Source organism: Amblyomma mixtum, chromosome 3 (genome assembly GCF_055824585.1).
Source record: "Amblyomma mixtum isolate Tamu chromosome 3, ASM5582458v1, whole genome shotgun sequence".
In the NCBI taxonomy this organism is placed as follows: Eukaryota; Metazoa; Arthropoda; class Arachnida; order Ixodida; family Ixodidae; genus Amblyomma; species Amblyomma mixtum.
The window spans coordinates 324,939,243-324,964,291 of NC_143014.1; the positions used below are offsets into that span (position 1 = coordinate 324,939,243).

At 47.2% G+C, this 25,049-nt stretch overlaps 1 protein-coding gene across 1 annotated transcript in view; it reads left to right on the plus strand.

The window, feature by feature from the left end:
* Positions 1-630: 630 nt before the first annotated feature.
* The window catches only part of LOC149355819 (kinesin-like protein KIFC1), a 33,659-nt gene continuing 9,240 nt past the window's right edge, over positions 631-25,049 (plus strand). The window contains exon 1 of the mRNA XM_089576201.1: positions 631-673. Within this exon, the coding sequence (XP_089432327.1) occupies positions 631-673 (43 nt within the window). The remainder of the gene's footprint in view (positions 674-25,049) is intronic.

Genomic DNA, 25,049 nt, shown 5'->3' on the forward strand with positions numbered 1-25,049 from the left:
GAGCATGCATGGCCTCCGAGATCACCCGCCGCGCACTCTTTCGCTTGCGTGTGATCTCAGAGACCATGCAGCATGTCGGATCGGATTTGGATTTGACGCGCTAGACCGTGCGCACTCACGCACGCACGCATGTACCGACACGCATATTCATGCATCTCCGCGGCACAAATTTCTCAAGTTTTTAATGCAAATATGTGCACAAAAACTTAATGCTTGTTGTAACGAAAATTTCATTTGGTTTTAGTGCTTTGTTATCGCCCTGCCCAAAAGCATAGAGCCCAAAACATTCGACCTGGAAGCATGCCTGGAGGCGACGCCTTTCTAAACGGGCCGAAGGAAGCCGGAACTGGCCGAAGCGCTAGCCAACGAACGCAGCATCTGGGGAGTCCATGGCGGTCTGCAGTCCGTTTGTAGCATGGTTTGTAGCATGGTTTGTAGTGTTCCTCCTTTGTGCTGCCGAGGGCATGAACCACCGATAGCATGAGCATTTGTCACTCTTCGGATATGTGATGTGCCGAGAGCAGTGAAATTCGCTGGTGCGATGTACGAAAATATGGTAAGGTGCTGAGTAAACCTGCGTGTCAGCGTGTCACTGGAAACACTATGCTGACGGCGGGGCTAATTTCCCCCATGGCGGAGCAGCTGTTGGGAGACCACTACCCGGATGACATGGGTAAGTTAATTGTCTTCGAACCTGTACATTACTTCAAAGCCTTTACGCACAACTGCCCACGTCAACACAGCTAGTACAGAGACGCGAAGACGCAGTGCCTATCGCGGCAGCACGCAGCGCTGAAAGGTTGTTTGCTGGCGGCACACGGGCGTAAATGCGCGTGTAGTGTCAGTGTTCACACGGTCATGGTCAGTATGCCATGCAAATATGCACAGCTGAGCCGATCGCGAGGTGCACGATATTGGCGCCGTAGTGCCATTCATCTCTCGGCGAGAATGGAATATGTGCCCGCCAATAGATCTTCGCCCGGGCTTTACATACTCGCAGTATGTTACGCTGTAATTGAAGTGACAACGCTGGAGCAGTTAAACTACGTAGACTGGGAATCAGCTGTATGCGTTAGGATTGAGCTTCCTCCTCTTTTACTTGTATATTTCACTTGTACTTTTAGAAATTGTGTATTTAAGGTACGAAGCTCCGTATGATCCAGCTGCTTTCGTACTTATAGCCGAGCCAGTGTAGTCGAGCCTTGGATGGCTGAACGGTGAGAAAAAAAAACTAATAGCTTTGAAGTTTTTCGCCTCTGTTTTGGCATTCGCGCTTTCATACTTTGGCTCGGAGCTGGAATGGTCCAAAAAATTGCAAAATGTGCACAGGTGCCCTAGATTCATTTGCTCTAAATCCCGAAGTTGCACTAAAATTTAAGGGTAATTGAGCCTTTAATATGTACGAAGAATAAACTTGATTGTTTCATGATTATAAGCAATGGCGAAAATAAATCTGACCTAGTCTTAAATATGCTGAGGTACTACCTCTTCAACACCTTACCTGATGTTAAGGGAAAAAAGTGTGCTTTTTCTGCAGTTGGCACTATTAATTCTTCATACCTGTGATAATGTGTAATCAGTGCTAATCTTGCAGATTTGAAATTGAGGGACGCATGCATAATTTGAAGCAAACCAGCCTTCTAGTGAAAATATCGGTCTGTGGTGGTCTGTTCTTTTTAATGGTGGCATGTATTGTAGAAACGATGCTGGATATTGGTATGCAAGTGATGTCTCGTCTGAGGCTAGCTTGTGAATGACTGCCGCAGTTATGAATTTCTTGTTGCCAGGCCCACTTCGAAATGTGTTTAAACAGTCGTGTTCCATTCTGCGACTTACTCCTTTCTGCTTTTTGTCATGGAAATGCCTCCACTTTCGAGTGCGCAGCTTTTTATAGCTCGCAGTTGACTGAATCATTGTTGCGAGGAAAGGTTCGGGAGTGTGAGGGCGTTGACCCTTCATGGACCTGTTCCTTGTCAGGTACTTCTTGTTTTGTGCCAGCCTTATGACCTTTAAATGGAAGTGCACAAATAGCTGTATATGCACATTTATTTCACTAGTTTTTGGGTGTAGCACCCTTCAGCAGAGCAGCTCGTGAAAGGCAAACTCACAGAAATGTTCTTTTCTCTGGTCAGCTGTGGAAGCAGGGGAATGTTAGCACACAACTGGATCTCTGTCCCAACCTTGTCGGCCTCTGCATGCTATTTCTAGGCATGAGCTTGCTGCTTTCCGCTGCATACTTTTCCCTGCGTGCTCGCAGTGTGCCGAATCATCATGGTTGGCGCCGTGCTCAATTGATGTGGCTCTGTCGAGGTTCGTCTTCGTGAATTATTTAGGCGGTCTTCATATGAGCAGTTAGGCTACAAAAAGCATCTTTGTTTCACGTTCTGTTGCTGTGACTCATTGTTTATGGCGCTCGGCTACTGAACCTGAGGACCTGGGATCAATCCCGACTGAGGTGGCCATGTTTTGATGGAGGCGAAACACAAAAGACCCCTGCCTGCTGTGCAGAGTCAGCATACGTTAAGGAATATAAGAGTATCTTAGTTAATCTGAGGCCCTCCATTACAGCATTCCTCATAACCCGTGTGTTTCTTTGGGATGTTAAACCTCACAATTTAAAAACTTTTTTTGGTTCACAAATATCACAATGTCAACAGTGTAAGTTGCAAATCTATCTGTTATCGAGTGTGCAATTGGGCATCTGCTTTTTGTTCCTCATAATAAAAGACACTGTCATGCCTGAACGTCCAAGGAGATCACCAAAATGGTATCGTTTAATAATTTAATCTGGTCAAGAAAGTCTCGCTTTGGGCCGATTGTGTCGACATGTAGCGGCAATTTTCACCAGCAGAAATGAGGTGGCAACCTGATTAGGCGTTACTTTTCTGCTGGCTGTGTGCCTAGTTTCAACTTAGTTCTTTTGCAGTCAGGAAATGGATCCAAAATGTGATGTCTCTGAATGTTATAAGCTTTTTGTGGAATAAGAAGACTGAAAAGAAGCAGTAAACGCAAACTAAAACTAATAAGACTAATGTCAGGGATGACACTTTCCATTTGGCTTAAAACTATTGCATAGGTGAGTACTACTGTTCAAACTGCCAATACTAGGAAGACAGAAGAACCCACTTGATCCACCATGGCCAAGAATGTGCACTGTGTGCCTGTTTGTGCCTTGCATGCTTGATTCTAGCCCATTTTTTTGCACTGTGCTGCTGTTAAATGTGTCTTTTTACCTTGCAGCAAGCTCCACATAGCTTTACCAGCAACGCCTCTTCCAAGCTCTGCAGTATGGCTTTGCCAGCCTTTCACTTGCTGCTAGGATGCCCAGCAAGCAAGCAGGCTTTTGAGGTAAGAACTGAAGACATCTTCCGACACAAGTAGCTTTTATTTTCCTAGTCCACTTCTACTTGTGTAACCTCACGTTATGTGGATTTTGGCAAGTTTGATTGCCTATTAAGGGCTCTCTTTTGTTTTTCACCTGCTGCTGTGGCCTACTGCATTGGTGTTCGGCTGCTGAGCCCGAAGGCGCGGGATTGAATTGCGGTGGCTTCGATTCGACAAGGCGAAATGCATATTTGCCCGTGTGTTATGCAATGTCAGGGCATGTTCAAGAATCCTTGGTGGTCGAAATTTATGCACAGTCCTCCTCTATGGATGGAGCTAATGTTCAACTTTGGGGCATTAAAGTGCTCTGATGGCAAGCTGAAGTTGATCTGTGTTGATGGAGTTCCGCATTCTAACCACAAAGACGTCACTTTTTCTGAAAGTGGAGCTTTATAAGGCAGAAAAAGCAAAAAATACAATTGTCATCAGCACCGGCTGATTTCGGAAGTAAATTGCGATGAGTTGACTCCGTTTGTTTTGGCACAGATTCCAGAGGCTAGGCTGAACTGCCATTCACCTCAGAACGGTAATCATGGAGTCCTTTGTGTAGACGTCATGAGTTCAAATCGAGTGGCGGGGAAATTTTTAAATGTAATTTTTGCGCCAAGCATTGCGTTGGTGGTCTTTGCGGTGCTGTTAAAAACCGGGATAGCAGTATGGTATCCCATAAAACTAGGTTCAGGACTTGCAAGAAGTGGTTTATCACATCCCAGGCAGCACGCCAGCATTGTACCAACAATGGCTCATTGTTGGAATACATTGGCATCAATATTGGGCTGGCATTGGCATAGGAGCACATTACTACATTTTCCAACCTTGGCCCATACTTCATATCAAGATTGTCCCATTGTTCAGCCATTCTGGCACTGCCAGTATGGGCATATCACTGGCCTATCCACTCATACTTCATTGGTCCTGCAAGTATCGGTCCAATGTTCAGCCATGCTGGTGCTACCAATACGTACTGAATATCAGCTATTCCATTGATGTCCCATTGTTGATGCCAATATTAGTCCCATGGATAGCCATTCTGGCCATACCAATATGTACTGAAAACCGGCTACTCCTTTCATATACTCCATTCATATCTCACTGTTGATGCCAAGATTGATATGTTCAGCCATTTGGCACTGTCAATGCAGACTAAGCACAGGCTTTTCCATTCATGACAGTGCATACAACCTGTCACATCAGTGGCTTAAAGATTGGCATGCCACTGCCCTTTTCTATTTATGACTCGCCAGTAAAGCCTATGTTAATTTTTATCTTCAGTGGCCAACATTAATGCAAATGTTCACTCGTAAGCAACCATGCAAATATTCTTAAAATGAGACAACCAAAGTATTCATGAAAACATTTATTTCATGAAAAAGTCCAAATAGAATTAATCGTTAGGGGCCGGGAAGGGTGGTGGCAGGGGCTGTATGGAGGGAGGGCCCTCAGGAAGTGGAAGAGGCCAGGGGATTGGGAGGCACACATGCGGGCACAGTGCAGGGGGCTGTCCCCGCACTCGCAGGTGGCGTGCTTGGTTGGAGGGGGGAGAAGACTTTGGCAAGGCGTCTCTTCCTTCCATCACATGAACCGGGCAACCAGCTGCAAATAAAACCTTGTGCCTGTGATGCGTCAAATGCAGCTTGTCGCAAATGGTATCTGCACAGGAAAAGTGAACAAAGGAAATAGACATTATTTCCAAGCACACAAAAATCATGTCCATCATTTTAGAAAATTGTAAGAAAATAAATTCCAGGATATGGCCAATGAGAAAGGCTGTACTGAAGGGCTCCTGATTAATTTTGGCCACCTAGAGTTCTTAATTTAAGATGCACCGACATCGCTTAGCACACGTGCTTCTTTGAAATGCCTCCAGAGCAATGCAGCTACTATGGATGGTGTTTGATCCTTCACTTGGAATCAGTAGCTGAGCACCTGAGTCAGGAAGGACATCAGGTAAAAAATATAGTAAACAGATATATTATTACGTGCCTCATAATCAAGGCAACATACAAAACTTGGACACAACTAAACAATGAAGTAAAGAATCACTAGAGGGGCCTCAATCCATTGACACTGACTTGTCGTTGCGATTGACCACCTTGCGCCTGCTAAGTGGCATCATAGATGCCCATAAATAGAAGGCAAGTGACTGCAGCTTCTATTACACACCGCAGGTTCGAAGGGCATTTTCAGCTCCAATAAGCTTTCCAAACAATTAAAATAAAACTGTGAAAGCATGTTAAATAAAGGGAACATGAAAAACTATTTACTAAAGCTAGAATTTGTTGCCATCATTAAATACTTGTAAATGAAATCAAAACATAGTTCTCTTTTCTATAAAAGGGAGATAACGCATCTGTCCAACTTCCATTTATGAACTGTGTTGCGCTTCAACTGTCATGCACAACAATGAATTTTAACCTGACTAAATCTTTAATGTCGCTTGCAAGGCATGGGCTTTGTCAAGTTGCGACGACAGTCCACCGCTGTGATATATCGCACCTTGCGTAAAAATTTTACACTTTAGTTCGAAAGGTGTACTGTCTTGTTCCCTTATTGCATCAGGCTTGTAGAAGAAATAGGGCTAGGGGTGGGACAAAGGGATGGTCAAGGAGAGGCAGAAGAACGAGGAAATGTTTGCCCTCGGGTGTAAAAGACACGACCGAATACGCGAGAAAGAGTAGAAAGATTTGGAAGGAAAAGAGAAAATAAGGAGAAAAGGACTAGTGTTGAATAAGTGAGTTAGGAAAGCTCAAGGGACAGGTGAGTCCCATTTGGGTGGGCGAGAAAAGGCTTAGGACACGAGGGAGGTGGTCAGGGAACACGAGTAAAAAACAAGTGAACACGGGAAGAAGAGTAGAAAGACTTGGAAGGAAGATTGGAAATAAATAGAAAAGACTGGTGTTGAAGTAAATGACTTAAGAAAGTTTAAGTGACGTGGTGAGTCCCACGCGGAACGGCAAGGAAAAAAAGGCTTAGGACACGAGGGTGGAAGGAATAGGGCTACTGGTCGGACAAAGGGATAGTGGAAAAGAGAAGAAAGATAAGAAATGCGAGCGCTAGAAAACACAGTGAGCACGCGAAGAGTAGGAAGATTTGGAAGGAAAAGAGAAAATAGTGAGGGAAGACTAGATTTAAAGTGAGTGAGATAGGAAAAAGGCGAAATCAGGAGACACGAACCACGTGGGCGGGCGGCGAAAGGCCTAAGAAAAGTGGCAAAAACTTACTTTTGCGGCCGTCGGTCCAGGCTCCTGAAAAGGCACGAGGATAACCACACCAGGTAGTTGGTATGGTGGAAGGGCCGAGGAACACTTGGTTAGGAGCGGTAATCCAAAACACAGGGCTCCAGCGCACAGGGCACACACGATCTCGGTAGGCACAGGATGGCGGAGGGCCGCAAGGGCCAGCGGCACACGCCGCGGCCTCGAGGCGCGCACGAACTCGACGGAGCGAGCGCCGCGCGCGACCGACCGCGTTGACTGCTAGGGCGAGACTGGCAGCGAAAACGAGGCAGCAAGGAACAGAGAAGCGAGCGACGCAGGTCCGCTCCCTTCGAAGGCTCCGGGGAGACTGGAAAATCGCACGCGCAGTCCGTGCGGCGCCAAACGCGACCGCATCGCCATAGGTCATCGGTCGTATGACGTTTACGAAGAAGAGCTAATCAGAAGGCCGAAAATTTTGTTTATTTTTTTGTGCTCCTCGTTGCTCTGCCCTCTCCCCCTGATTCACGCCGAAGGAACAGTCTTTTCGGAATACAGCGAGGACCCGTCGAAATTGACCAAAGGGTGACCGTCAAAGTGACGGCTAGTTTTTACAGTGCAACTGTAAGAAAAGCGCATAACACTAGGACGTCTGATAAGCTCCGTTTACATAAACGCGAGAGCAGCGCATCATGTCAACTTTCTCGTGCATCCCACTCATGTAAACAGGGAAAATGCGCCAGGACAATGCATTAATCCCACAGGCAGGGCGCAGGTCGGCAAGTGCAAGTCCTGTGCTGGGGTGAATAGAAACAGGTGCTCGTAGGGCGCCTAGATGTGCGTGCGCTTCTCTGCGCTCTCCCCTCCCACACATCGAGACACCCTAGTTTCGGGGCCCCCTCTTCCGCCCTGGGCGCCTACACAATACCCTCTCGGAAGGAAAACAAAGCAGACCACGCTCAAGTTGTGACCGGCTGCCCCCCCTACTTCCGCGTGGCGTATTCTTACATGCGAGCATGGCGTCTCCCCTCCGCGAGGAAATTTCGGGAAAAGAAAATCACCAACTAGCCCCGCCACTGGGAATTACGATGCGCTACTGCGGTATTTATGTAAACGCGGAGCTCTTCTTAGAGAGCCTTCGTTCTCGCCCTACTAATTCTTCTTCAATCTACAGGAGGGATAATGCCGGATTAATCTCCATATTTCAGAAAAAGCTTTCCAACATAGCTTCGCAACTTGGTAACGGGGATCAAGACTTTTCATTTTTGTTTATCTAACCCACCCGTTTTTCCGCTCCTAGACTGCTCTCAATGTCGTAGGCAGCGTCGCGCTGCCTACGACACGAGGTCGAGCTGCCTATTGCAGGAAGCGATTGTAGAACTGGTGAGATACTGCCAGCTTCGAAATATGGCTGAGCCAACGCAGGGAAAACGTCCGAGAACTGGTCCAATACTGCCAACTTCTAGAAATGGCTTAGCCAAGGCGGGGAAAACGCCCGAGAAACTGGTCCAATACTGCCAACTTATAAAAATGGCTAAGCCAAGAGAGGGAAAACGCCCGAGAAACTGGTCCAATACTGCCAACTTCTAAAAATGGCTGAGCCAAGGCGGGGAAAACGCCCGAGAAACTGGTCCAATACTGCCAACTTTTGAAAATGGCTGAGCCAAGGCGGGGAGAACATTGGCAACGCGGGGCGTTCATAGGACCGTTGTTTGCCAACTCAATTCCTACATTGGACCACTGTCATGTGCTGCTTGGGATTCCGCTAGCTTGTGCAAGAAACTACTTCAGGGATATGTGCAGGTGTCTTTAATGTGTTCCTGAGTGAGCACTAACTCGTTAGGGGGAAGGCAGCTTCTGATCTGGCACTACAGTGCCAATGTTGTGAGTGTAAATTATCAGACGACCCATCAGTGTGCACGCCTGATTTCTGTGACACTTCAGTGGTGTATAGAAGTCGTAAACAAATCTGTAAGGTATTTGGTGCATATCTACAAGGCAAAGGCTGCATGAGTAGCGAAGCCATTAGTCAATCTTCAGCGGAAAGAATTTTCTCTTTTAGATGAAGTGCTTGTATATCGGTGACTGTTATTGTCCCGGCTTTCGCTGGTGTGGGTCATGTGTGTGCGCATCTTCATGCGAGCCTTCTTTTCCTTCATCAACATTTCAATTGACAGTCCAACCTGTTTTCTTCTCTTTTCCTATGTTGCATCTTTTGGCTGGTTTTAAATCTGTAACTGAGCTCAGACCGTGATAATTACAGCCGGTAAACAGGGCTACTGAATGTGAGCTTGGCATACATGCGTACTGTATGTGTGAAAGTGCAGTTTACAATATTCAGAAATGCTTTATAGCCTTACAAGAATCTAAAATTTTGTTGAAATTCCTATTTGTTCTCTGTTCAAGTTTTTCCACTTCATCGTGTGATTAGAACCACTTTGGTACTTAAGCTGAAATCTTTTCGTTAGCCTGCATGTATCTCACCTTTGGGACAGAAACATGGAGGCTAATGAAAAGAGTTCAGCTTAGAAGAGTATAGACACCTAATCTTGGTGGCATGTTTTCTCCTCTATAATGATGCGGAAGATACTACTATGCATGAATCACCATCTGGAATTCGCGTGCGACCGCTAAATAATTTAAAATCAAACATTTCTGCCATGCTGTTTCGGTGAACAATTTAACTGTGGCTATGATGTTAAAGAGGGGTTATAGGTCACGTGAGGCGTGGAAACACTGCACTTATAATCGCTGCTTCATCGTTTTAATTCTCTACAGCGGTGAAGCCAGCCTTCCTTAAGAGCCGGAAGTGCCAATTGTATTGCAGTTCTTCGTGCCTCACGCGACCAATAACCTCGCTTTTACATCACAGCTATCATTCAGCTGTTGAAACAGAAACAAATACAGCAGGAGAAAGAAATTTGATTATAAATTATTTAGCGGTCATAGGAGGATCCCTTATGGTAATCCGTGTATAATACTTTGAGCCTTATTACAAAGAAAAACACGTGCCCAAAGGATAAGGACAGCAAAGTGAGCTATGGAAAGAAAAATGATAAGTCTAACATAAGAGACCAAAAGAGGGCGGAGTGGGTCAGGGAAGAAACGCGGGTTAATGACATGCTACTTGAAATTAAGAAGAAGAAATCGGCTTGGGCACGGCTTGTAATGCAAAGGCAAGATAACCGCTGGTCCTTAAGGGTAACGGAGTGGATTCCAAGAGAATGCAAGCATAGCAGGGGGTGGTAGAAAGTTAGGTGGGCGGATGAGATTAAGAAGTTTGCGGGAATATAATGGCCACACCTAGCAAAGGACAGGGTTAATATGGAGACATGGGTGAGTCCTTTGCCCTGCAGTGGGCGCAGTCAGGCTGATGAGGATGGTATTTGTCGCACCAGCTGCTTCGTGCTATCAGCTGGCGCATGCTTGGCCAACCAGACTAGCCAAATTTGTGATGTGGGTTTTCTACTGCTCCTGCATTTGTGTACACAGAGGACTTGAATGGTAGCAGGCGATCCTGTGCATGTGTTCACGCCGCAGCACACATGACCCACACTGAAAGCTTCTCTGCCTTCAGTAAGACAGCTGCATCAGTGTGGGACATAACGTATCCCAGTGCTAGAGTATTAGTAAATTGCTCTGGAGTTTTAATCTGGTAAAGGGAGCGTAGCGCAAAAGAAGTCTGGCGCGGCTGCCTAATATTCTCTTGGGCAGCTGTGTTGAATTTTCAGTGCCTGTTAGTGTAATGCGTGAAAGTTCACTGTAACCCATTCGTTTCGATGTAAATTAGGAAGTCCTTAGAGCCCTGTACTTTTTAATGATAATAACAAGGTAATGAGGCAATTCAGTTGTACCTGTTCTCTTTCAACACAGTAAAATGCTGCTGGGTTGAGTTCACTTTTACTTTGTAGGTATGCTCAGGCTGTCATCATCATCATCACCAGCAGCAGAAGCAGCCTGACCACACCCACTGCAGGGAAAAGGCCTCTCCAATGTCTCTCCAATTAACCCTGTCCTTTGCCAGTTGCTGCTACTGTATCCCCGCAAACTTCTTAATCTCATCCGCCCACCATTATCATTACCAAGCTCATACAAATGGATTGATGCACGTAGTGTCAGGTGCGTAATGTGATACCACCAGCTCACCCCAAGCTGTGCTCACATTTGCCTCATTGCTGCAGGAGCAATAGGCAGGCATGAGGCTGAGAGGTGCAAAAACATGATTTTTAAATAATGTCTTTGTGGACATTGCAATTAATCATGTGAATTTGCTTTCATTTTAGGAGCTGCACACAAGCTATGTGTCTTTCCATGGTGATCATGCTGGCCAGGTACGCTTATGGTTACATTACTAGGCTATTTTCATCACGGCAGTTGTGGATTTCTGTGTGGCTTTGAAACATAAATTGTATAAGTATTTGGCCTGCCAAAAAAGTATAGTGGTGCCTTCAGGGCCAGTGTTACAAAGGGATGTTTTGATTGCTGCAAGAACTTGAAGGCCCCTGTGTGGTCACTGTGGAAGGCCCCATCCCTACTTAGGAATTGCTATTTGGGTTACTCAGTCATTTGGCAGAGGAAAAGTGTATAAAGATAAGGGATGGAAGAATGCTTTCAACTAAAGAAAAAATCCAGAAAGCAGTCATAGAAGCAGAAGTACAAAAATGGCAAGGCTTTCCCTAATTTACATCGAATCTTTTTCACTTAGATTTCTCATTGCATAGAACGGCTGATGCTTGGCTTACACACATTTTCTTTAGGTATGCAGTAGGTCTCAAATTCTTGTATCATATTGTCACGTTGTAGTGACGCCAGTCCAGCGGTCAGGAAGACACCAACCAGACTTGAAAAACGAAGCTCTTTATTTGGGCTGACTTGCGCCCGCAAAAGAACTGAACCACTCAGCAGCGGCATAAGCAACAAACGTGCTCGTCGGTCGTCGAACTACGAATGTCCGCCGCTCGCGGCATCGCTCAATTTAAAACCGGCAAGGAAACTTCCAGATAACAGGACAAGATCATCTACAGTAATGTGGAAAAACCTAGATGCAGTCTTTCATGGCTGCGATCAATCGAGATTAGTCTGGTCACTTCTCGCGCCACGAACAAAAGTGATAACAATCCTTTCCTGCAGCCTTGAGCGTGAACGAACAAACACTACAATGATACGTGGCATTACCCCCCTTCCAAAGAAGCATCGTCTCGATGCTTTAAAATGAAAATAAACACAGAGAATCAACACTTCGTGTCCTTTAGCGTTCATAATATGGCTTCAGGCGTACGACATGTACAGTGGTGAGCCGCCTTGTCTAGAGCGCTCGGGCGGTGCACTTCCTTGCAAACAAATCCAGATTTTGTGGCAGCCTCTAGGGTCCAGCTGCAACGCTTGCACTGAAGTAGCGCCAGATAGCCTCGTAAACAAAGCAGGCACGATAACTTTGCCCTGTAATGAGGGGCTGCTCTCTAATTTCGGTTTTTGTTACCAAGTGCGCACTGCTCAACCGCTCTAGACAAGGCTCCTTACCACTGTACGACTTCCGGGCGTGTGCGGCGTTGCTGAGATGCTGTCGTGCCGTCGGGGATGACTTCATAGTCGAGGTCACCGATGCGACGGAGAACCCTGTACGGGCCAAAGTAGCGGCGCAGCAACTTTTCGCTCAATCCATGGCGGCGAACTGGCGTCCATATCCAAACCCGATCACCTGGCTTGTAATGCCTGTCTCGTCGGCGCAGATTGTAGCCTCGGCCGTCGGTGTGCTGCTGGTCTTGAATGCGAAGCCGCGCAAGTCTTCGGCATTCCTCGGCGCGATGAAGGTAGGCGGCGACGTCCAGGTTGTCTTCGTCGGAAACGTGCGGGAGCATTGCGTCGAGTGTTGCCGTGGGCTTCCTGCCGTATACCAGCTGAAATGGGGTAACCTGGTTGTCTCCTGGGCGGCAGTATTATAGGCGAAGATCACGTAGGGCAGAATAGAGTCCCACATCTTATGTTCGACGTCGATGTACATGGAGAGCATGTTTGCGATGGTCTTGTTCAGACGCTCTGTGAGCCCGTTGGTTTGTGAATGATAGGCAGTTGTCCTCCGATGGCTTGTCTGGCTGTACTTTAAAACGGCTTGCGTCAGCTCCGCTGTAAATGCCGTTCCTCTGTCTGTGATGAGCACTTCGGGGGCGCCGTGTCGCAGGAGAATTTGGTCGACAAAATATTTTGCAACTTCTGTTGCGGTACCACTAAGCAACGCTTTTGCTTCGGAGTAGCGCGTCATGTAGTCGGTGGCCACGATGATCCACTTGTTACCTGATGATGAAGTCGGAAAGGGGCCGAGGAGGTCCATTCCTATTTGCTGAAAGGGCTTAGTAGGCGGTGGTATGCGGTTCAGGAGTCCGGCTGGTCTAGTCGGAGGCGTTTTGCGTCGCCGACACTCATGGCACGTTTTCACGTAATGGGAAACGTCGGTAGCTAGCCCCGGCCAATAGTACTTTTCCTGGATTCGGTGCAACGTGCGAGCAATCCCGAGATGCCCTGCAGTCGGCTCATCATGACATGCCTGAATAATTTCTTGCATGAGGTTTTTGGGCACGACAAGAAGATGCACTGTCCTGTTGGGCGCAAAGTTCTTCTTCAGGAGGACATTATTGTCAAGGACGAAGGACGACAGTTGGCGCTTGAAACCCCGGGGAGGCGATGCGGTCTTGCCTTTCAAATAATCAACTAGGCTTTCCAACTCAGGATCCGAGCACTGCTGCTGCGCGAAACCGCTGGTGCTTACCGGTCCTAGGAAAGCGTCGTCGTCTTCCTCTTCCGGTGCTGCGTCTACGGGGGCTCGCGATAGGCAGTCTGCATCGGAATGCTTGCGGCCAGATTTATACACTACAGTTATGTCGAATTGTTGAAGACGCAGGCTCCAACGACAAAGGCGGCCGGAGGGATCTTTCAAATTGGCCAGCCAGCACAGAGCATGGTGATCGCTCACAACCTTGAATGGTCGTCCGTATAGGTAGGGGCGAAATTTGGACGTGGCCCAAATAATGGCGAGACATTCTTTCTCTGTCGTCGAATAGTTGGCTTCGGCTCTCGAGAGTCAACGGCTAGCGTACGCGATAACTTTCACCTGTCTGCCATTTTTCTGAAAGAGGACCGCTCCTAAGCCCACACTGCTTGCATCGGTATGAACTTCGGTTTCGGCGTTTTGATCAAAGTGCCCGAGCACAGGAGGGCACTGTAAGCGGCGCTTCGGCTCGTTGAAAGCTTCCTCTTGCGGCCTTTTCCATTTAAAAGGCACGTCAGCCTTGGTAAGTTGGGTCAAAGGTTCAGCGATGCGCGAAAAGTTCTTTACGAACCGTCGGTAATAAGCGCACAATCCAAGGAATCTGCGTATAGCTTTCTTGTCATTAGGCTGTGGAAACTCTGCGATCGCAGCCGTCTTCTGGGGGTCTGGGCGAACTCCATCCTTGCTTATGACGTGACCAAGGAACAGCAGCTCCTCATAGGCGAAATGGCACTTCTCTGGTTTCAGTGTCAGGCCTGAAGACTTGATCGTTTCCAGCACTATCCGAAGCATTCTGAGGTGGTCTTCGAAGCTTGAGGAGAAGACAACAATGTCATCTAAGTAGACTAGGCAAATCTGCCACTTCAAGCCTGCGAGTACCGTATCCATTACTCGCTGGAATGTCGCTGGGGCAGAGCAGAGGCCGAATGGCATCACCTTGAACTCAAAGAGTCTGTCTGGCGTGATGAACGCAGTCTTCTCGCGATCTCTTTCGTCGACTTCAATTTGCCAGTAGCCGCTCTTCAGGTCCATCGATGAGAAGTACTTAGCGTTGCATAGCCGATCCAGTGTGTCGTCGATGCGGGGGAGGGGTAGACATCCTTCTTCGTAATGCTGTTCAGGCGGCGGTAATCGACACAGAAGCGAAGGGTGCCGTCTTTCTTTTAAACTAGGACAACTGGTGCTGGCCAGGGGCTCCTTGATGGCTGGATGACGTCGTCACGTAGCATTTCCTCTACTTGCTTGCAGATAGCTTGGCGTTCTATCGGCGATACGCGGTAGGGGCTCTGTCGCAGTGGTCGGGCGTGTTCGTCTGTGACAAAGCGGTGCTTTTCAAGCCGGGTTCGTCGCACATTCGATGCTGATGAAAAGCAATCGGTGTACTTTCAAGAAGACTGCGTATTTGGTCTTCTCTGCTCCGTGGTAAGGCTGGGTTGACATCAAACGTTGGTTGATGGCCTTGGTCAGATGGTTCTGCGGGTTGGTCGGGTAGGGCAAATATGTCTCTGATGTCTGCCAACTCGTCGAGGAAAGCGATCGTGGTACCTTTGTTTAGATGCCGGTATTCTTCGGTGATGTTGGTTAGCAGCACCTGGGCTTGGCCATTTCGGATTTGGGCGACTCCCCTTGCGACACCCAGTCCTCGATCCAGGAGTAGCTGGGTGTTCCCCTCGATGACGCCTTCGGCAGTTTCGATGTCTTCTGTACCTATGCAGGCGAGGACACTCGATCGGGGCGGCACGCTCAATGCTTCGTCGAGGACGTTTAAGACAACGTGATGAGTTGCGCTCGTAGCAGCAGGTATGGCTTTGTCCGTGGAAAGCTTGATCGACTTAGATCGAAGGTCGATGATCGCCTGATGTTCATTCAGGAAGTCCATTCCCAAAATCACGTCTCGCGAGCATTGCTGTAGGACCAGGAAGGTTGTAGCACAGGTTCTCCCGTTTACAGTGACTCTCGCCGTGCAGCATCCTGACGGCGTAATCAGGTTGCCACCTGCGGTGCGGACCAGCGGGCCATCCCAAGTTGTTGTTACTTTCCTTAGTCGGACAGCGAGTGGTCCACTGATGACGGAGTAGTCAGCTCCGGTGTCCACCAAGGCAGTAACCGCGTGACCGTCGACCATAAATTCAAGGTCACTTGTTCGCGTTTTGGTATGGCACGTTGTCTTCGGTGTACGATCTCGGCTTCGTCGGGCAGTGAGACTGCGGTGGGCGTACTCCGACGTTACTTCTCTGGGCTGTGGTAAATGTTTCAAGTCTGGCCGCGTCGTCGTCGTCGTCGTCGTAGTTGAGGCATGGTCTTGTGTTTTTGTCGATGGAGGATCTTTGTTCTTGCGCTCAGAAGCAACCTCACCTCCAGAGGCTGCTTTATTTAGTTTAACCTTCGGGGGCTGGGGGAGCTTCCACGCATCGCGTAACCTCGGTTAGAAGATACAAAGCGCGGTGAAGATGGCGACGGGGAACGTGATAGGCGGCTCGGCGATGAGCATGCTTCCTGATGCAAAAACTCACCGATTTCGGCTGGTCGCTGGCCGGATCAGGGTCGTGGAGCGTCATAAGAGAACCCTAGGATGCCCAGTCTTCTGTATGGGCAGTGCCGGAGGACGTGACCGGCTTCGCCACAGTGGAAGCATAGTGGGCGGCGCTGGTCGGGAGTTCTCCACTCGTCGCATTTCCTCGGCTGTGTGCGACGCTCGTAGGACGGGCGGGTTGGGACGAGAGGGCGGCGGTCCAGCGCAGCTGGCTGAGGGCGATAGGGGCTTGGGTCCCGTCGTCGAGGGGGCAGGACGGCGCACAGCTGCGGCGTAAGTCATGGCTGGGGGCTGCAGAGGCTGCGTGGGTGTCGGCGTCACACCCAAGGCCTGTTGAACCTCGTCCCGGACGACGTCAGTGAGCGATGAAAGCTGCGGCTGCGTTGCCGTTGGCAGCAATCGTCGGATCTCACCTCGCGCAGCTTGACGGATAACCTCCCGCAGGTTATCGTTGTTAACGGTCTCCAGGCAGTTTGCTGAGAAGACGCGCTGCTGGCGGTCATATTCGCAGGCTCGGGCGTCAAGAGTTTTCTCCATTGCGGATGCCTCTTCTACGAATTCCGCGACGGTTTTCGGTGAGTTGCGGACGAGGCCGGCAAATAGTTGCTGTTTAACTCCTCGCATAAGCCACTTCACCTTCTCTTCTTCCTTAAGGCTCGCGTCGGCACGCCGGGAGGCGTGTTCGCCAAATGCAGCCGGTATAGCCAGTGATGACAGCGCCGCCCACCGGCAGGTAGCAGCCACATTAAGGCTGATTATAAATATTCATTCAGAACGACTGCTTGACATCGCCGCTATGGCGCAGTGGATTAGAGGCACCTGTTGCGTATGGAAGGTCGGCCGTTCGACTCCGCTCTCTGTACTGTAATTTTATTGTTTTTTAATTTCATTTTTTCAATTTTTTCCTTTTAGGTCGCAAATATTGATGCTTAGTGGCATATAACGCCGTTTAAGAGGATTTATTATCCCTTTTAGGTAAGCCGTTGTGACAATCTTCAGTCACCGTGATCAATTCACCGTGGTTTCAAGCCTTGTGGCTGTACAGGCTGCAGTTGGCGAATACGCCGCCGGGAGAGACGCTTCATTTCCTCAGTGTACACTGCGACGGTCTCGTTTGGGTGTTGCATGCGAGACTGTAGGAGCTGCTGGGCTCTCTCCTTTCTCACGACGTTTGTGAAGGTCTTGAGAAGCTGCGCCTTGAAACTTTCCCAATCCGTAAGGCTAGCTTCCTCATTCTCAAACCAGGTTCTTGCTGGCCCCTTCCAGGGCGAAGAAGACGTACCTAAATTTCAAGGCATCTCCCAGTTGTTGAAGACAGCCACACGGTCGAAATGCTCCAGCCATTCTTCGGGGTCGGCGCCAGGCGAACCGTCGAAGGTTGGTGGCACCCGGGACTGCTGAAGAATGATTGGAGTCATCGTCTGGGGCAAGCTCATGTTCGACGTTGCTGCTGTCTTTCGCTTTCGGGTAGGGTCCGACAGAATCCCGAACTCAGGTGCGTCCCCCTGCCGGCGTCGGCTTGCGCGGTGGACTGGACCCAGTTCCTGCGGTAGATGACTCAGAGGGCTGGCATCACGACTTGTAGGGGGTGTCCGGAACATGAAAGGGTACCCAGCACCTCCACCAGATGTCACGTTGTAGTGACGGCCGTCGAGCGGTCAGGAAGACACGAACCAGTCTTGGAAACGAAGCTCTTTATTTGGGCTGACTTGCGCCCGCAAAACAACTGAATCACTCGGCGGCGGCGCAAGCAACAAACGTGCTCGTCGGTCGTCGAACTACGAATGTCCGCCGCTCGCGGCATCGCTCAATTTAAAACCGGCAAGGAAACTTCCAGATAACAGGACAACATCATCTACAGTAATCTGGAAAAACCTAGATGCAGTCTTTCATGGCTGCTATCAATCGAGATTAGTCTGGTCACTTCTCTCGCCACGAACAAAAGTGATAACATCCTTTCCTGCAGCCTTGAGCGTGAACGAACAAACACTACAATGATACGTGGCACTATGGTCACGGTGCCAAAAAATGATGGTGGCGTTAGAAAACTCGGAATACAGAGGAATGTCTTACAATCAGGAGCAAGAAGTGAGGCCAGTATTCCTCGAACTAAGTTCTTGCACCTTTTATGTCTGGCTGACGCAGCAGCTGTTCTGGTTATACACCTTCGAGTGCAAGATAGATACAGATCACCAATAGCACTATATATACAAGTCGCAGCGTGCTCGACATTGCACTCGTTTCGCTTACATGCTCGCATCTTTCATTTGTTAGAAAGTGGACAAAAGTGCTCAATAAGCTGAGTACGCATCAGAAAGGCACTTCGACCTCGTATATAGCACTAGAGTTCTTACAAAATAACATAACTTGTGTAAATATGGAATGACCACAATTGAAAGGCCACATTTCTTTTCAACTAAAGTGGCTGTTTGGACTTGTTGGTCAGTGATCATGGTTAAAAAATGCAGTGTGAGAAGACAAGGACAAACGAAGAAGTGGACAGGACTGGCGGGTCAGCGCCAGTCCTGCGACTTCTTCGTTTGTCCTTGTCTTTTCGCGCTGCATTCTTTAACCGTGATTACATTTCTTTGTCCTTGACATTTTTTTACAAAGCTTTTGCTCGCAAATGTTAGAACATACGTAAATCAATGAAGCCTGGCTGATAACCGCCAGAAATTTTGACCTGCCAAATATACTCACGAATGCAGGAGTGAGACAGGTGGACAAAAAACAGCAGTACAACTTTTTCAGATTTTTGACAATAGTGCTGCTTGTACTGCCGCTACTGCTAGGATAACAAGTCTTGCCTCTGCAGCTCTGTTGCCTTCGTGCATATATTTTGTAAACTAAAGGTTTTCGTGACTTGTAGCCGGCCTTCAAGGTGCCAGTGTTTTCTGTTTTAACCTCTGTATGCAAAAGCCCTGCCAAAAATAGCTTCCAGGAAATGCGTCCATTGGATGAAAAGTGACCTAGGATTGCGATCATTCCGTACATACATCAGTAATCTCATTCTTTGAAGAATGGTAGAACCAGGTGCAAGGTTGTGAGGGCCTTTTGGCCCCTAATAAGCTTAAGCACCTTTGCTCACTCATTGACTAATGGAAGACAGGCATTCGTAAGTGAAAAAGCACAATGTCAAGCACAGCTTAACAAATGTAAACTGTGCTCGTGGTGATTTTTCTCATTAATTTGCTACATGATTGAAGATAAAGGTGCTATAAAAGTAAATCAAAGTAAATGGAAGGCAGTACTAGTGAAAATTTTTGATTTCACAGCCTATTTGAGATTGTGCAAATTATATTGGGCACCAATAAATTTCGCACATTACGATTTGAAGGCAGGTGTACTTTGTCCAGGCCGGCTGTTGCATCAACCCAATATTAAGGGAGTAGAACTGCACACCGAGCTGCCTCATCTCCACAATCTTGTGGGTCATTGTACCTTGTCCATGTGGACAGCGGAATTTTTCCAATGCTGCCTTTGTTTTTCGGCACCATATCTAGCTGATGCAAGGAACTGCCAAGCTCCCTGTCGCTCAGCTAAAAACAGTATCATGCGCAATGCAGGCATCAACCTTCCTACACGGTTACAATTGTAATTACGATTGCAATGAGGTTTATGGCAGTAAATTCAGTTGTGAGTAAATGCTCATGCTGTATACTTTCTTTACCCCTCATCCCTGTGTGCTATTGCTTCTTGATATTCTTCCTGGTCTGAGCTTCTGTGATAGCCTGTTGACATACACGAGAGATGGCAACTGTGAATTTAGTGTGTTATTGGCTCTGACTGAGAAACATGCACTTTCCAGGACTACTACCTGCAGATGTGCCATATCTGTTTTCATAGCCACTGTTGTGCTGTAGTTGTGCTATCCACTTCACTATTTTGTAATGGAAGATTTCTAGGCTGTAGCAGGGCCAGACACATATAACTGTAATGCATAGAGTGCTGTATACATTAGTTAAAATTCATCGTCATCAGCCTGACTACACCCACTGCAGGGCAAAAGCCTCTCCCATGTCTCTCCAATTAACACTATCATCTGCCAGTTGTGGCCACCGTATCACTGCAAACTTCTTAATCTCATCCGCCCACCTAATTTTCTGCCGCCCCCTGCTACATTTACCTTCTCATAGAATCCACTCTGTTACCCTTAAGTACAAGCGGTTATCTTGCCTTCGCCTTACATTCCCTGCCCGAGCCCATTTATTCCTTTCGATTTCAAATAGGATGTCATTAAACCGCGTTTGTTCCCTCACCAACTCCGCCCGCTTCCGGTCTCTTAACGTTACACCTATCATTTTTCTTTCCATAGCTCGCTGCGTTGTCCTTGAATTAAGCTGAACCCTCATTGTTAGCCTCCACATTTCTGCTCCATAGGTGAGTACCAGTAAGATACAGCTGTGTTAGACTTTTCTCTTGAGGGATATTGGCAAACTGCCTTTCACGATCTGAGAGAACCTGTCATATGCGCTCCACCCCATTCTTATTTTTCTAGTTATTTCCCTCTCATGATCCGGATCAGCGGTCGCTACCTACCCTAAGTATACATATCCTCTTACTACTTCTAGCATCTCGCTACCAATTGCGAACTGCTGGTCCCTTGCTAGTCTGTGGAACATTACTTTGGTTTTCTGCATGGTCATTTCTAGCCTCACAATTCTGCTCTGCCTGTCTAACTCATTCATCATGCTTTGCAGTTCATATACTGAGTGGCTTAGCCAGGTAATGTCATCAGGGAATCGCAAATTACTTAGGTATTCTCCAGTTACTCTTATCCCCAACTGTTCCCATTTCAGGCCCCGGAACACCTCCTGTAAACAGGCGGTGAATAGCACTGGCGAGATCGTGTCTCCCTGCCTGACAATTTGTCTCATTGTAATTTTATTGCTGACCTTATGGAGAACTATGGTAGCTTGCAGATGTTATAAATATCTTCCAATATTTTCACATAACACTCTTCTACACCCTGATTCCACAATGCCTGCATGACAGCTGTGGTTCCACTGAGTCAAATGCTGTCTGGTAGTCAATGAAGGCTATTGATTGGGGTTGTTTATATGCTGCCCATATCTCTATCACTTGATTGATTCCATGAATATGGTCTCTTGCTGAGTATCCTTTCTGAAAGCCTGCCTGATCATTTGGTTGATTGAATTCGAAGGTTGTCCTGAGTCTATTAGTGATTACCTTAGTAAATACCTTGCAGGCAATGGATAGTAAGCTGATCGATCTAAATCTTCAAGTCGCTGACGTCTTCTTTCTTATGAATTAAAACAATCTTCGCATTCTTCCAAGCTCCTGATACGCTCGGGGTCACGAGGCAAGCGTATACAGGGTGGATAGTTTTTCTAGCACAATCTCTGCTACATCCTTCAACAAATCTGCTGTTACCTGATCCACGCCAGCTGCTTTACCCCTTTGCATTGCTCCTGAGGCTTTCTTTACTTCCTCCTTCTTTACTGGCGGGATGTCCCATTGCTGTGCTCTACTGCCTCTCTCTGTAACGTTCTGATTACATTTACTACTGTAGAGATTTGTATAGAACTCTTCGGCTACTTTAACTATCTTATCCATAATGCTTATGAAATTGCCTTCTTTGTCTCTTAGCGCATACATCTGGTTTTTACCTGTGATTAGATTTCTCTTCACTGATTTTAGGCTACCTTCATGCTTTAGAGCATGCTGGATTTTCTCCATGTTAAACTTCTTTATGTTGGCTACCTTGCACTTATAAATAACTTCGCGCCGCGGTGGCTCAGTGGCTATGGTGCTCGGCTGCTGACCCAAAAGACGCGGGTTCGATCCCAGCCGCGGCGGCTAGAATTTCTTTGGAGGAGAAGTTCTTGAGGCCCGTGTACTGTGCGATGTCAGGCACGTTAAAGAACCCCAGGTGGTCGAAATTTCCGGAGCCCTCCACTACGGCGTCTCTCATAGCCTTAGTCGCTTTGGGACGTTAAACCCCATAAACCATAAACCTATAAATAACTTCGGTAGCTCTCCTAGTTCTATTCTATCTCTGAAGTTAGACGTCCTCATGCTTTGGCGTTTCTTCATCAAATCTTTCGTCTCCTGAGATAGCTTTCCGGTATCCTCTCGAATGATCTGACCGCCTACTTCTGCAGCACGCTCCAATGAATTTAAATATGTATATAAAGATAACAGTTAAGGTGGGAGATTGAGCTTTGAGATTTACACTTCAACTCGGGAGTTATGCCGCTGCTACACAGAATACTTGATCGCCGTAGAGGTATTTAATCATCTCGCACCAAGCTGCTGTGGCGCCCCTGTCACAGTTGATAGTTTTGCTGGGAAGCTGTTGTAGCACTCACGCAGTTTTGAAAAGGCGGCATTCGTTGTTTTTGTGCTATTGGCAACAGTGATAATATGATGCTGCAGTGCTTTGTGGCCATCCTTTTATTTTTCAGTGAAATAAGTTTTACATTTCATGTTGAGTATTCTTTCAGCGATTAAATTGCTTTGATTTTATTCCTTAGTGTATAGTTGCAAGTGCTCCATGTCTGAGTGCGAATTTCTGCCATCGAAAAGCCTTCAAAATCTTGATAGATGTCCACACTGTTCTAGGGACTCTGTGGCTATTGTAAATGCCCATTTAGCTGCATTCAAGTGCCACTGAGTTGATGGCCATTTGAAAGCCTTCAAAATGCCTGTGTGACACGGTTATTAGATTTTGTGCAGGTGTGATGCTGAGCAGCCTGCATGCTTGAGTCAGGTTTTCCAATGTCTGTATTTCAAAACTGAAGCTTTTCGAAATCATGATTAGTTCATTAATGGAAGAACTACATGTGCCATTTTCTGGAATTTCCAGAAAACAGATTAACTGAATTTTTTTGCATATACTGCTACCTTCTTGCAGGTGCTGCATAGTGAGAACCTGTATCAAGACGCCAACCTGCTGGACTTGGAGAAACTGAAGAAGTTGTTTGGCCACTGTGTGGCACCCATCATGAGGGATGTGGCATTAATAAAGCCAGTTAAGGTGACCTTATCTATGTCCTTTTGCAAGCATGCTACACACATGAGAGCCATCCCACGAAGCACGTCACTTCTGCAAAGCTTGTTATCTCACAACATGCATGCTGAATGAGGCAATGACATTCAGATGAGGAGGCCTCAAGGCAGGACATTAGCGTAACGTGTTGAGCAGTGATGTGGGAGCCTTGCAGCCATGCAAGGTATTATCGGTATCATGATGGTAACTACATTTGACACTGTGTAGTGCTCTGTCAGCCGGACTCGGCTCTTGCACATTCTGGGACTCACCCTTGGCTCTCGCACATTCTGGGAGCCTCGCCCGGCTTGCGCATATTACGCGATGATGTCTCGCGTTGGGCGAGCCTTGTGCGGCTTGCGCACTTTATGTGAGGACGTCTCGCATTTGCGAGCCTTGCTCAGCTTGCGCAAATTATGTGAGGATGTCTCGCGTTCTGCGAGCATCGTTCAATCCTCGCATTTTGCGTGGTAATAAACACGCAAAAATAGCCACGCAGAATCCACGCTCAATATTTTCAATAGGGATGTCCATGATAATGAGCTCGTGTATGCGACTAAACGAAGCCGTGAATTCGTTCGTCGGGTACTGCAGGAAAATGGTTATGCTTTCTGTGTAGTTCTTCCTATTGTTCTGGTCTCGCCAGTACCAGCATATAATTAGCTTCTTCAAACAGCGCAACATACACGGACGCAGACAGAAGGGACACACGCCGTTCCAGTTTTTTGCGCTGTTTTAAAAAGCATGAACCACCAGCTAGCCCTCACGAGTGCCCATATAGTTAGCATTTGAGCTATTCAAATGACTTATGGATGTTCTCGAGAAAGCGACACTTGAAAAAACAAGCAGGAATGCTCGATTAAAAAAAAACAGTATTTCAACGGTGCACCTAATTCAAGAATGAGCTCTGGTATACATTCTGCGAACTAAAGAACTAAAATAGGTGGAACTATTGCGGCATGAACTGGAAAGAATATCCCGACCCCATTCCTGCCCCTTTCTTATGTTGTGTTGTGTTGAGTAAAGTGGCGCCTGAGCATTGAGCATCTAAGCCTAACACGTGCCAAGCTGAAGTTGTAAAAAAAGTTGTTTTCTGCGGATTTTATCAAAAATTGAAAAACATAAGTGTTTAAACAGCCTAAAAAATTAGTTACTCAAACACTGTAATGCTGGGAAAACAATTTTAGAAATGGCTTGTTGAAACTTTAAAGCAGGTCGAGTAACCTCAGCGGCCATCCTTGGCTGGCAAGGATCCCGTGATTTCCCGACCAATCAAGTAAAGGTCTCAGCATTCTTCCCAGGCTTGAGAAGACGGCTGAGGTGTATAAAGAATTGAAGCAAAGCAGTGCATCTGATTATATAGTCTCTCGAGAAAGCCTGCTTCTCTTAAAAAGCGAAAAACACAAGATATGTCAACAATTGCTTTGTCGCTTAATGCCAGTGTAGGGGAAAAAGGAATGTGTTCATCTCATGATTCAGTAAAGTACTTTTCCCTTATTTTAAAGTTTCTCGCATGACTATAAAATGTGATTTATTGCAAGTTCAGCTCCGCATCTTTCAGAGACTGGCTTCTCTTGTTCTGCCAGCAGGAAGCATTGTGTGAGTTGTTTGTGTTTCCAGTGCGCAGCCGACATGAAATTACTTCCATAAAACGTTCCCCGTGCACGTTGCCGCCGTGACAAACTTTCCGTTTCCGGTTTTTGGAAGAGGCGTCTCTAACTGGTCGGTTATTTTCCAGAGACGTCACACGGCAGTTTATTCTTCGCAGGCGGTCTGAATGTGGAAACGTTTCATGACTTTCATAGTTTCTTTCAGCAACGCAGCCGCCTTTCCACGTTGAAAATACGTCTGTAATGTTCGCGAGGAATAAGTCCTGAATAATTTGATATTTCCCTATAGTGTCGCGTTAACCTTAGCATAACGGACAGATATTTTCGCTTACAAAAAACATCGAAACTCTTTTTTTCTTGTCTTTTCAGCTGCTCAAGCACTGCTGTGCATATCGTTCCTTAAAATACGGAGTGTCCCGTCACAGCCTTTTAGGTTGAGTCGATTCTGCTTCTTTTATCCAAACATCGCACCAACGTCCTCACTGTTGACAGCACAGGAAGGCTTGGTCTTTTTTTTTTTGGATGCAGTGGCTGACATGGTCTCGTTCCGCTG